Source organism: Ceratotherium simum, chromosome 15 (genome assembly GCF_057802395.1).
Source record: "Ceratotherium simum simum isolate JZ-2026a chromosome 15, ASM5780239v1, whole genome shotgun sequence".
NCBI classification, from domain to species: domain Eukaryota; kingdom Metazoa; phylum Chordata; class Mammalia; order Perissodactyla; family Rhinocerotidae; genus Ceratotherium; species Ceratotherium simum.
The window spans coordinates 41757365-41769787 of record NC_141914.1 but is presented as its reverse complement, the minus strand read 5'-3'; the positions used below and the strand labels follow the sequence as shown (position 1 = coordinate 41769787).

The 12423-nt window shown below is 33.6% G+C and overlaps 1 protein-coding gene across 2 annotated transcripts in view; it reads right to left on the bottom strand.

Annotated features, from left to right (window-relative positions):
• The window catches only part of CCDC39 (coiled-coil domain 39 molecular ruler complex subunit), a 43486-nt gene that overhangs the window by 9279 nt on the left and 21784 nt on the right, over positions 1-12423 (bottom strand). For both annotated transcript variants that reach the window (XM_087439973.1, XM_004424688.3), the window contains 4 exons: positions 12162-12356; positions 11040-11204; positions 8102-8239; positions 6245-6453 (listed from right to left, as the gene is read on the bottom strand). In XM_087439973.1, the coding sequence (XP_087296099.1) occupies positions 6245-6453; positions 8102-8239; positions 11040-11204; positions 12162-12356 (707 nt within the window). The remainder of the gene's footprint in view (positions 1-6244; positions 6454-8101; positions 8240-11039; positions 11205-12161; positions 12357-12423) is intronic.

Sequence of the window (12423 nt, the reverse complement as noted above, 5' to 3'; positions counted from 1 at the left end):
ACCTCTAGCTTCCAAGGCTGTTCACTATCTAAACATCTTTTAAAAGATAGTCCAATGCAAATCAAAACCACAATGAGATCACCTCACACCCATTAGGATAGCTATTATCAAAAAACAAACAAATAAAAAAAGGGCCAGCCCCAGGGGCCTAGTGGGTTAAGTTTGGCATGTTCTGCTTCAGCAGCCTGGGTTCGGTTCCTGGGTGCGGACCTACACCACTTGTCTGTCAGTGGCCATGCTGTGGCGACAGCTCACATACAAAAAGGGGAAGATTGGCAGCAGATGTTAGCTCAGGGCAAATCTTCCTCAGCAAAAAAAAAATAATAACTATTGGTGAGGGTGTGCAAAAATTGGAACCCTTATGCTCTGTTGGTGGGACTGTAAAATAGTGCAACTGCTATGGAAAACAGAATGGTGGTTCCTCAAAAAATTGAAAATAGAACTACCATATGATCCAGCAGTCCCACCTCTTGTATATATCGAAAAGAATTGAAAGTAGGTTCTCGAAAAGATATCTGCACACCAAAGTTGATAGCAGCATTATTCACAAGAGCCAAGGGGTGGGAGCAACCTAAATGTCCATGGACAGATGAATAGTTAAACAAAATGTGGTATATACATACTATGGAATATTATTCAGTCTTAAAAGTAAATTCTGTCAGATGCCTCATGGATGAACCTTGAGGACATTATGCTAAGTGAAATAAGCCAGTCACAAAAAGACAAATACTGTATGAGTCCACTTATATGAGGTGTTTAAAGTAGTCAAATTCATAGAAACAGAAAGAATGATGGTTACCAAGAGCTGGGGGGAGAGGGAGATGGGGAGTTAGTGTTTAATGGGTATAGAATTTCAGTTTTACAAGATGAAAAAGTTCTGGAGATCTATTGCACAACAATGTGAATATACTTAACACTACTGAACTGTACCCTTAAAAATCGTTAAGATGGTAAATTTTATGTTATGTGTTTTTTTACCAAAATTTTTTTAAAAGATAGTCCAGAAGAGGGTGGGCCCAGTGGCATAGTGGTTAAGTTAGCATGCTGTGGCCCGGGGTTCGCAGTTTCAGATCCCAGGCACGGACCTATGCACCACTTATCAAGCCATGCTGTGGCAGGCATCCCACATAAAATAGAGGAAGATGGGCACAGATGTTAGCTCAGGGCCAATCTTCCTCACCATAAAAAAAAAAAAAGTCCAGAACAGGACAGTTAGCGCCTCACCTTCTAGGCATGGAGAAACACAAGAAGCCCACGGAGAATTATTTCACAAGACTTAGATTCTTATATCTGCTGACTACGTTTTTCCTTTTATTTTAGTAAATTTATATTTTATGAACTATTTTTTAACTTATTTTATAATAATACTAATAATGCTAATAATATCTGCATGGCAACATGGAGAGTGACTCATGTGCCTCCTACAACCTCATGAAAGTGAGCCATCCAACCAAGGTGAAAAGAAATCTTCCACCTACCAGTTTTCATACTCCTAAAGAAAGTTGATGGTAAAATATACTAAGTATCAGAAGTTACAACTTTATTTTTAAATATTCCTGTTGTTTCATCAGAAAATATTTACTCATCCTTTATGTGATTGTCAAATATAAGGCTTGTTGGCCTGTCAGCTTAAGATGTTGGACTGAGCACAAGTATATCTCTCCTCCTTCCTAAAATGGAAAAGATTAAAAGAAAAAAACCCACCACAGCTCTGGGAACAAGAAAGACAATTTCTTCATGAATTCAGGAAAAAAATAGAAACCAAATGGGATACAATTGACAGGGGAAAAAAATGAATATACATACAGAAGATTAATGCAGAAATAAGAGCCATTTTTCACCAAAGAAGTCTGGAGAAAATCCAAACTCAGGGACAAGAAATAAAAAGAGCAAGAGTGGGGGCTGGCCCGGTGGCATAGCAGTTAAGTTTGCACGCTCCGCTTTGGCAGCCCGGGGTTTGCAGGTTCGGATCCCAGGCGATGACCAATGCACCACTTGTCAAGCCATGCTGTGGCGGCGTCCTATATAAAGTAGAGGAATATGGGCACGGATGTTAGCCCAGGGCCAATCTTCCTCAGCAAAAAGAAGAGGATTGGCATCAGATGTTAGGTCAGGGCTAATCTTCCTTACCAATAAAAAAAGCAAGCATGATCTCTGAGGCTATTATCAAGGTAATTAATAAAAGCATTGCTTACAGAACATCTGGGCCACGTTCCTCAACCACTCAAAGTATACAGAGATGTCAGCAGGAATTATTTATGCTCCAATGATAACCCCCCAAATTACCAGAGTTCCTAGCATCATATGTTGGAGCTAGAGAGAAAAGCAAACAAACAAACAAACAAAAATGATGTAATTCCAGGCCTCCATAACAGCGCAGGTTAATAAAAAAGAAAGGCAGTTCCACCCAGGAATGAAATAAAATCTTCATCACCCAAAATAAACTCCTTAAGGGACAAACTCCTTAGGCTCCTGAAGGGACAGACTAGCCAGAGCCTACAATCAGCCTTCCCATTTAGGGGAGAGACATGTTGGAGAAAGAGATCTACCTAATTGAAGAAGAAACCCATACTAACTAGCTATACCAATCACCATGATTATTAATTAAGCATTTGTTAATAAATATAACAGAAAATCAAGGACTATCAGAGATTTATGGAAAGCTAACAGCATGAATGAAAAGAACAAAATGAGCAAAGACAGAACAGACCTAGGAGAAACAAAGATAATGCACGGGATAGACGAGAACTTTCAAAGTGTTCTAATTAGTATCCTCTAAAAGACGAGAGGCTATTGCATCCAAAAATACCCATAAAACAAGAAAGGTCTACTATGAAGAGAAAGACCAACGAAGGAATGAGAGTTCTTGCAAATAATTTCCCCTTTCAATTTAAAAGTAGTGAAGAAGAAAGATTGAATCTGTGATATGGGGGGGGCGGCAGGGAAAGGGGAGGAGACAGGAAGAGAATGAGGAGAGAGAGAATGAGAATATATAAAAAAATGGGATAAAAAGAATAGAAAAAAATGAGAGAAAAGTTAAGAAATCTGGAAGACAGATCTAAGAAGGCCAACATCCATTAAAACTCAGCAACAAATGGGGAGAATAGAGAGAGTGATGTGAGAAAAAAAATTAGAGGGCAGAAAAATATTTTCATGACCTGAAGAAAGACTTGAATGAAATAATTGAAAGAGCTCACCAAAGGTCAAACAAGAAAAATGAAAAAAGATAAAACACTCAGACACATGGAAATTCTGAAACCCCAAGGATAAAAAGATCATCCCAGAGCTTCCAGAAACAAAAAAAACCCAGATTCCCCACAAAACAAAATGAATTAGCCTGGAATCAGATTTCTCATAAATAACACTGTAATCCAGAAGAATAGGAAATAATGCTTTCCAAGTGCAACTGTAATTCAAATATGGGGTAGAATAAGTATGTTTTAAACATGCAAGGACTCAAAAATTTCAGAAAACATCAATTCTGAAAAAAAAAAATTCAAAACAGACTCCAGAGAAATGAAATGGGAATCCAAGAAAATAGGATGACAAAGGATACATGAAAGAATATTAAACCAAGAAACAAGTAAAACATGTAGCTAGGTTGAAATGACTGCTGGCAATTGGCTGTACAGTTTAATGCAAGTTACAAGAAAGGGGTTCTCTAAAAAGTAGAGACATAATATTAAAAACAATAAATAACACCCTGAAACTATAATCAGTGATTTCAACAACACATGAAAGATGGAGAGAGGAAATGCAGCAGTAAAAGACGCTAAAAGTCTTGTTTCTTTTAAGAAGAAAAAAATAATAGGAACTAATTAATCTTCAGTATGCCTAGGGAAATAGGCAGATTAAAGTTTCTTTTGAATTTAAGAATAACCAACAAAATAATTAAAGTTAAGAGTGTATATACTCCAAATAATTAAAGAGGAAAGAAGGGAAAAACAAAATTCAGTAAAACTAATGAAAGACAGGAAAGACAAAAAGAATACCTACCATAGGATCTAGTCCACGTCTAGATATTTATCCAAGAGAAAAGAAAGCATATGTCCATACCGAGAACACATATGTTCATAACAGCTTTATCTGTAATAGCCAAAACCTGGATATAATTCAAATGTGTATCAACAGGTAAACATATATATAAATTGTGGTAGACATATACAATGGAATACTATGACTCAGTGATAAAAAGCCAGGGTCAGGAAGCCATCCTGCCTGCCACCTCTTTTTGTACAGCCCATGAGCAGAGAATAGCTTTTACATTTTTAAATGTTTTACATTGGTTGAAAAAAATCAAGAGAAAAATTATATTTCATGAAAAATGAAAATTCCATGCAAGTCAAATTTCAGTGTCCATAACGTTTTGTTGGAACACAGCCACGCTCATTTATTTGCATATCGCCTATGGCTGCTTTCACACTACAATGACAGAATTGAGTTGTTGCAACAGACACCAAAAGACCCACAAAACCTATAATATTTACTGTCTGGCCCTTATAGAAAATAGTGTGGAACACAGCTAACATAAAACTTGGAGGAACTGTTTTAGCCTTCAAAGTTGAAAATTAATAGCTAAGCATCTATCTCAAGAAGTTAGAAAAAGAACAGCAACATCAACCCACAAAAATAGAAGGAAAAAATAGTAAATGTGAGAGCAGCAATTAATAAAACAAAATGAATTCGCAATAGAAAAAATCAGCAATAGTTGCTTCTTTTCAAAGAGTAACAAAATTCATTAACTACTGACATATCCCACTCAAAAAAGAGAAGTCACAAATAACCAATAACAGGAATGAAAAGCTACAAACATTGCAGCTATTACACAAATAATAAAATGATATTGTGAACCACTTTATGGCAATAACTTTGAAATTTTAGATGAAAGGGAAAATTTTTCCTAGAGAAAAATATAATTTACTAAAACTGACTCAAGAAGAAGTACAAAATCTGCATTGTCCTATAACCAATAAATAAATTGAACCAACAGTTGAAAATCCTCCTCAAAAAACTTCAGGCCTTCAATGACTTTACCAATAAGGTCTTTCAAAATTCAAGAAAGATACAATTCTACTCTTTTACAAACTTATCCAGAGTATAGAAAAATAAGAAACACACAAAAATCTTTTTATGAAAGTAGACATAAGTTTAATAACCTGATAACAAGAGCAGTAGAGAAAAAACAATTACAAGCATAGATGCAAAAATTGTATGAAAATATTACCAAAATCTAGATACATACAAAATGTAATATGTGACAGACAAGTTGAATTTATTCCAATAATTTAAAGTTGTTTTAACTTTGAAAAATCAATTAATACACTAATTACATTAACAGATTAAAGGAGCTATATCATATCAATGAATGCAGAAAAGGCATATAATAAAAGTCAACATCTATTCCTGATTAAACAAATTAAAACAACCTCTTAGCGAAGAATGAAAATAGATGGGAGTTCCCTTAATATTATAAAGAGTATCTCAAAAAACACTACAGTAAACTTCATACTGAATGATGAAACAATGAAAACTTTCCCTTTGAGATGAGGCCGAAGACCAGGGTATCTGGAGTCACCACAGCTATTCAGCATTGAACTGAAGGTCAGATAGCAAGGGCAATAAAGCAAGAAAAAGAAAAGTTATAAAGATTGAAAAAGAAGACACAAAAGACGAAAAAAAAAATCCCAGTTATTTTGGTGAATGAAATACCTAGAAATTAGAATCTACAGATCAATTGTTAGAATTAATGAGTTTAAGCAAGGCTGCTGGATACTTAATATACAGAAATCAACTATTTCTGTATACCAGGAACAGAACAAAAACGAAATGTTTTAAAAGGAAATAACATTGACAGTAACGTTAACAAAAATAACAGGTAGCCAGGAGTAAATCTTACAAAAGATATGCAAAACCTCTAGGGAAAAATAGCTCAATAAATGCAGCTATTGGGTATCCATAAGAGAAAACATGCTATGGGACCCTTACCACAAACTATACACCACAATCAATTCCAAGGGGATTAATGATCGTAATGTAAAAGGCAGAATCTAAAGAATGAGGAGTTAACCATAGGAAAGAGAGAGGAAAAAGCATAGATGTATGGCTAAAATATGTCCTATATGTTATATTAAAAGGCTTTTTTAAACGAATAAGAAAAAGATGGACCTCCAGATAGTGCAGGGAGCAGTCAGTTCTTCTGACATCACCCTAATGTTTTCAGAATTCTTAAAACTCTGATTATTACCTTATGTTTTGCCGTTCTTGATCAACATATCTTATTTGTGATGCAAGCATTGTTTTGTGAACCTTAATTTCTTCAGTTCGTTCTTCCATAGCTGTGTGTAACTTCTGTTTTCTTTTTTCCAGAGAAAGAACTTCTTCTGCCTTACTGTGAAGCATTTCTCGAGTACGTTTAACTTCAAGTTTTAAAAGATTGTCTTCTATCATCAAATCCTATCAATATAACAAAACTGTCAAATATTGAAATAATTATTTGTATACCCAAAGCAAAATAGTTTTCTTTTTTATTTCTACAAAAGTCAAACTTGAAAATATAACTTTTTCTAGTTTGACCATTGACCAGGTTAACTAGGGTCAAATTTAGATTGCTTTGAGTCATGACTCTAGTTTTTCTTTTCTTTTTATTTTAAGAAAAAAGTATATGGCTATTCCAAGTTTTTTATTATAACTCAATTTTGAATTCAAGTTTTACTAAAAAAAAAAAGGAAGAAGTTATTCCTAAAATTGAAACTTACAATATCCAGAATATATATAAAGCCCTATGGATGAGCATTTTTATATTCTAAACTAAATCTCACAAAATAATGTGTAAATAAATTTTTATTTTAAAACAATTCAATCATGAGTAGAGTACTGACACAAGAGTACACAAATAGATCAATTTTCAGACGAGAAAGCCCAGAAACAAACACTCCAGAATATAAAGTTTTACTATTTCAAAACATAGCTTTTCAGTTGGAGAAAAGATTAGATCCCTACATCTCATATGTACCAAAAATAAATTCTAGATGAATGAAAAAACTTAATGTAAGAGATGAAAGCAATGCAGCTGCTAGAAATAGTAAACATTTGTTTGAGTTTTAGTGTGACAAAGAAGTTTCTGAGCACAAAAATTATACAGAGAAAAACACTTAAATATTTGATGTTAAAAAAAGTTTTTAAATCAAAACTCTGAATAAAAATGTAAAGACAAATGGGAAAAACATTCACAATATTTATGACAGAGTTAATATTTTTATATATGAAGATCTTTTGCAAAGCAATTTAAAAATATAAACCTCCCAATGGAAATTTGAGTCGAAAACATAAGCTAGAAATCAAAAAAAAAAAAAAAATTATGGAACATAACATAATAGAAAAAATGTTTTAAACATTTTTATCTAAACATAAATATTTAAAATTTTATGTTTAAACATAACATGTTTTAAAATGTCGCCAATTTAAAAAATGCAGACTAAAAACGATGAGATACCAAGTTTGCCCATCAAATTGACAACAATTTTATAAATAATAATATCCAGCCTTGGTGGTGGTGAGTAAAATGGAATGCTTACACACTGCTTGTAAGAGTTTTAACTGAACTCTGTAGAGGGCAATTGGGCTTAAAAATAGTTTCAAGACACCAAAAATATTCATTCTTTTTGAACCATAATTATACAGCTAGAAATTTATACTAAGGAACGAACTACACAACTGTATAACGATATATGTGCATAGTTCATGATAGTACTATTTAGAATAGCCAAACACTGGAAACAAACACATATCTAAAAAATAGGAGCTGGTTAAATAAATTATGGTGACTTCACGCAACGGACTGTAGGAAGCCTTTAAAGATATTTTGTAAAGAACATTTCATGTTTTGGAAAAGTACAATGTAGTTTTAAAAATTTTAAATACAATATATAAAGCCAATTTTCCTTAAAAGACTGGAAGAAAACAATATAACACTGTTTATCTTGTGTACAGTGATTACAGTGACTGATTTTCTTCTTTATAATTTGCTATATTTTTAAAATTTTCTATAATTAACATGAAAACGTGGTTTTTAATATTATATATGCATATGATTTTATTGCACCTGTTTCAAAGCTTTGGCTTTATTAAGTTCTTTCTCTGATCTGTCATTGAAAAGGTTTAGTTCATTTATTTTGGTCATGAGGGACTGTTTTTCATCACAATTTTTACTATTTGACTTCTTCATAAAGTAAAGGTCATTCTGTAAAAAAGAAAAAGGGTACATAAATATATATATTAAATAACAATATTAAATACATACTACTAAACATATGTTACAATAAATTATATGCTCCATTAAATATTTATGATAATCAGATTTTTAAATCTCACTCTCCATGCTCTAATGTCTCTAATATAATATACATGGATATTCACATAGAAACATTTTCGTTTTCATCATATATTGATGTTGTAGGCTTAGTTTGAGTTCAATTATTCTAGGAAATATTATGTATGGTTACAGTTCAACCTGAATTATTAGGTGATCACCATTTATGGGGAAAAATAAGAGGACGGAGCCCAAGCTTTGGTTCAATACATGGTTCACCTTCTAGAGTTCATTATTCGATTCAACCCAAGTCACAGAAGGTAAAAACACTAACAGTCTGAGAAAGTATAGGGTCTTGGATAACAGTACAAGCTCTGGAATCAGATGGCCTTAATTCCAGATTGGCCATCTGACCCTGGTGGGCAAGCTAATCTTCCTCAGTTTACTCATTTCTAAAATGGAGATGATAACAATTCCTACCTCCCTGGGTTGTTTTGACTATTAAAGAAGTTACTGTCAAAGAGTATATACAAGGGTGTTTGATACATAGAAGTGTCATGTATTATTATTATTACATATCTAATCACATATTGCTAGAGAGAAAAATGCTAGATAAGATCTAATTCCATCAGATGCATAAATGGGTCTTGTACATAACCAGACACCAGTTTTCTAGCTCTAACCAGTTTTTATCCCTCCTCCCACCCAGAATCCAGAACAAGATTTGTGTTCTTAGTCGCCTCTGGGTACCTAAAGCAAAAACTTTCTAGTTCCAAGATCTATCTCTCTCCCTCTTTCTCTCTTTCTTTCTCTCTTCCTCTCTCCCTACCTTCCTCACTCCTCTGCCTTTCTCATTACCTGTATTTCTCTGAAGTATCAGGACCTAAGACTGCAGCAAGACAGTAAGAAGAGGAACTTTTTCTTTTACATAAAGATGTGATTTAATAAAATTAACTTTTAGAATGAAAAAATTTCAATTTAAGGCGATTTTCAAACAGAAGAAATTAGTTTCTATTATGCAAAATAAGAGATGGAGTGGCATGGGAGAGGGAATGCAGAATGACTTTACAATCTGATGCAACTATTGAGAGAGCAAACCTTCGTTAGAAGGGTAACTAGCTTCAATACCTTTAAAAATTTCCTTGCATTTCTATTAATTTATTTATCTCTCTATTAAAATCAGAGTTGGGATAGGCATAAGTACTAGCCGACTGCTTGATGGACTGAGCCGCAGGGTAGTTAAAAGAGGGAACACTAGAACCATCCCCACACAGCAAAACAGACACAATTCAGTCAAGAAACTTTCAGATACAAATGTCACCCTCCTATCATTGTGTAGCATTCATATTCTCATATTCTATATAATTAAAACAATACCATTTATTGAGTACCTACTAAAAGTACTGTGTTAAGATATACATTGCTTCTAATTCTCCCAAATGCCCTAAAATAATATTAAATTTTTTCCCATTTAACAGATGAGTAAACTACAGCTCAGAAAAGTTAAAATGGCGGTAGCAGTATAACCTTGCCATTCAAAACTAGTTCTTTCTGATTCCAAAACATATGCTCTTTTCCACTAAACCAAGGAAACAGTTAAAAAGATATTTCATCAGGGGCCAGCCCAGTGGCATAGAGGTTAAGTTCTCATGCTCCGCTTTGGCAGCCCGGGGGTTTGTGGGTTCGGATCCCAGGTGTGGACCCATGCACCGCTCATTAAACCATGCTGTGGCAGCGTCCCACATACGAAATAGAGGAGGATGGGCACAGGTGTTAGCTCAGGGCCAATCTTCCTCACCAAAAAAACAAAAAAAAAGATATTTCATCAGGCTACAAACCACTCCAAACCAAAATTTTATCATCTTAAAATTTTTAAAAAGTTTTTAAATTTTAAAAAGTTAATAGCTCCCTTTCACCTCAATAGCCCTAAAGGAATTCAGGGCAATTCTTCTTTTAATCACTAGAGGACACTCATCACTAGCCTTTCCAGCTATTTAAATAACATTTAAACCCTTTGGAGTTCTCATCCCATTCAGAATCACGTTCTCACTCCAATCTTACTCTCCAATTAAACTTTAACATCAATTTTATATTACATAGAGTCCCCTAACACAGGTCTTATATTACCATAAACATATTAAAATACCTAAAGATGAAGAACATTTTCACCTTATTAACAAAATCGAGTCATTTGAAATATTGTAACTAAGTAAATATTTGAATAACAACAATAGATGACCCATAAAGGAGCAGCTTCTTTTAGAGGTCATTTCAGAGATAAAGGGAAATCAAGTTATTATGACAGATACAAAAAAGAAAACTGGAATTTATCAGTGTTTTAAATCATGTACTATTTAAGAGTATTCTGAAGTCATATGGGCCAGGGATTAAATCTTAGCTCTCCGTGTACTAGCTGTGTAACCATGGACAAGTTACTTAATCTGTAAAACAAGTAATAATATCTTTCTCACAAGACATTTATAAGGATTAAATGAAATAAAATACTAAAAGCATGTAATATATTTAGCATATAGTAAATGCATAATTAATGATAATATTCTATTCCCATAGTCAGTATAGAAATATGAACATTAGTTCATACATTTGTTATATATGTGCGTAGCTTAGGAATCACCCTATCTGAAGTAAAGTCTTAGGAACATGTTGACTTAAAATAGAATGACTAACGACTAGGATATTTGAAGCATAAAGAGTATTTTGGCTAAGTTACATGAAGCTTCTTGATCTGTGTTTCCAAAAGGCTGCATGTAGATTTTTTCTCTTCCAACGTCTTTTTAAGTTCAACAACTTTTGCTTCAAGAGCTTGTTTTTCTTCTGAATTAATTTCTCCCTTTAACCGTGACATTCGGCGTTCCACTTGTTGAATGTAAAAATCCTGTTACAGTTTTTAAAAATAAGTTAGTAAAGAGAAACAAACAGGTTAAAACCATTTCTATAAATATAAAAACAAAGTAAATACTTTCTTATGAGTTTGGCCTGGGTGTCATCATTTATTAAAGTCACTTTAATCCTTCAGTAATTTATAGAATAAAATCCAAAATCCAAGAGTAAGGAACTCAAAGGGGAGAAACAGCAAACTATTCTTCAACAAACAGGGTACATGACAGTGACATAGAAGTAATCTTCTGAAAATATAACAAAGTCAGCTAGGGCGGTATTTATCATACTACCATGATGAACCACAGTAAATATATTGGATTTACATGGACATGGATATTTGAAGGTATATTTTCTAAGGGATGCAAAAAAAATGATAGAGTCACAAATTGTTCGCCATGAAAGGCTCAAATATGATGAACTTCTAATGAATTATTTTTAAAATTATACTTTAGCATCTGTAATTTTGAGAAACAAAGGAGATATTAGATGGGAAATTAAGATGTATGGCAGGAGGACATTAAGAAATCAACATGAAACAATATATAAATAGAACAAGTAAGGAAAAACTAAAAAAATACTTTTAACCTGCTAGGGGTAGGGGTGGGGAAGGTTTTGTTTGCACAACTAAGAATCAACATATGGTTTTCTAGGTTTCAGATACCCCACTCCTTGCTTTGTTTTACTCCAGGTCCAGTTGTCCTAGGTTCCTTTAAAGCATGGTTCTTCCTCACTAGAGTTGTCTATCCTCTTAACCTGTTTATTTCAGATCGAGAAAAAATAGCTTTTAAGGCCCCTTCCTCTACTACTAACCTAACGTGATATCCCATCTTCAGCATCTGTCTCTCCCTCCAAGGGTGCTTAGCAATCCTCATTTTCCTAGGACACTGCAGGATCTTGACCATTACAACTATAACAAATCAATATGGAAGATATTCATAAGAATAACATCTACCTGACTGTACATAATTTCTTGCTGCTTCAAGGTTTCAAAATCCAGTTTACGTAACTGATTGTTGAGGTGCTTTAGAGAGGAACGGGTTCCTTCAATTTCTGATACAATAGCTTTTTCTTTCATTGTCTCAGCCTGCAATTCCTGAACTTTCTTAAATAGCACGTCTTTCACTATGTTCAATTGAACGTCCACTTCCTGAGGATAAGAATAATAGTGATTAATGAAATGATAATACCTTAAATGTTTTATTATATAAACATTA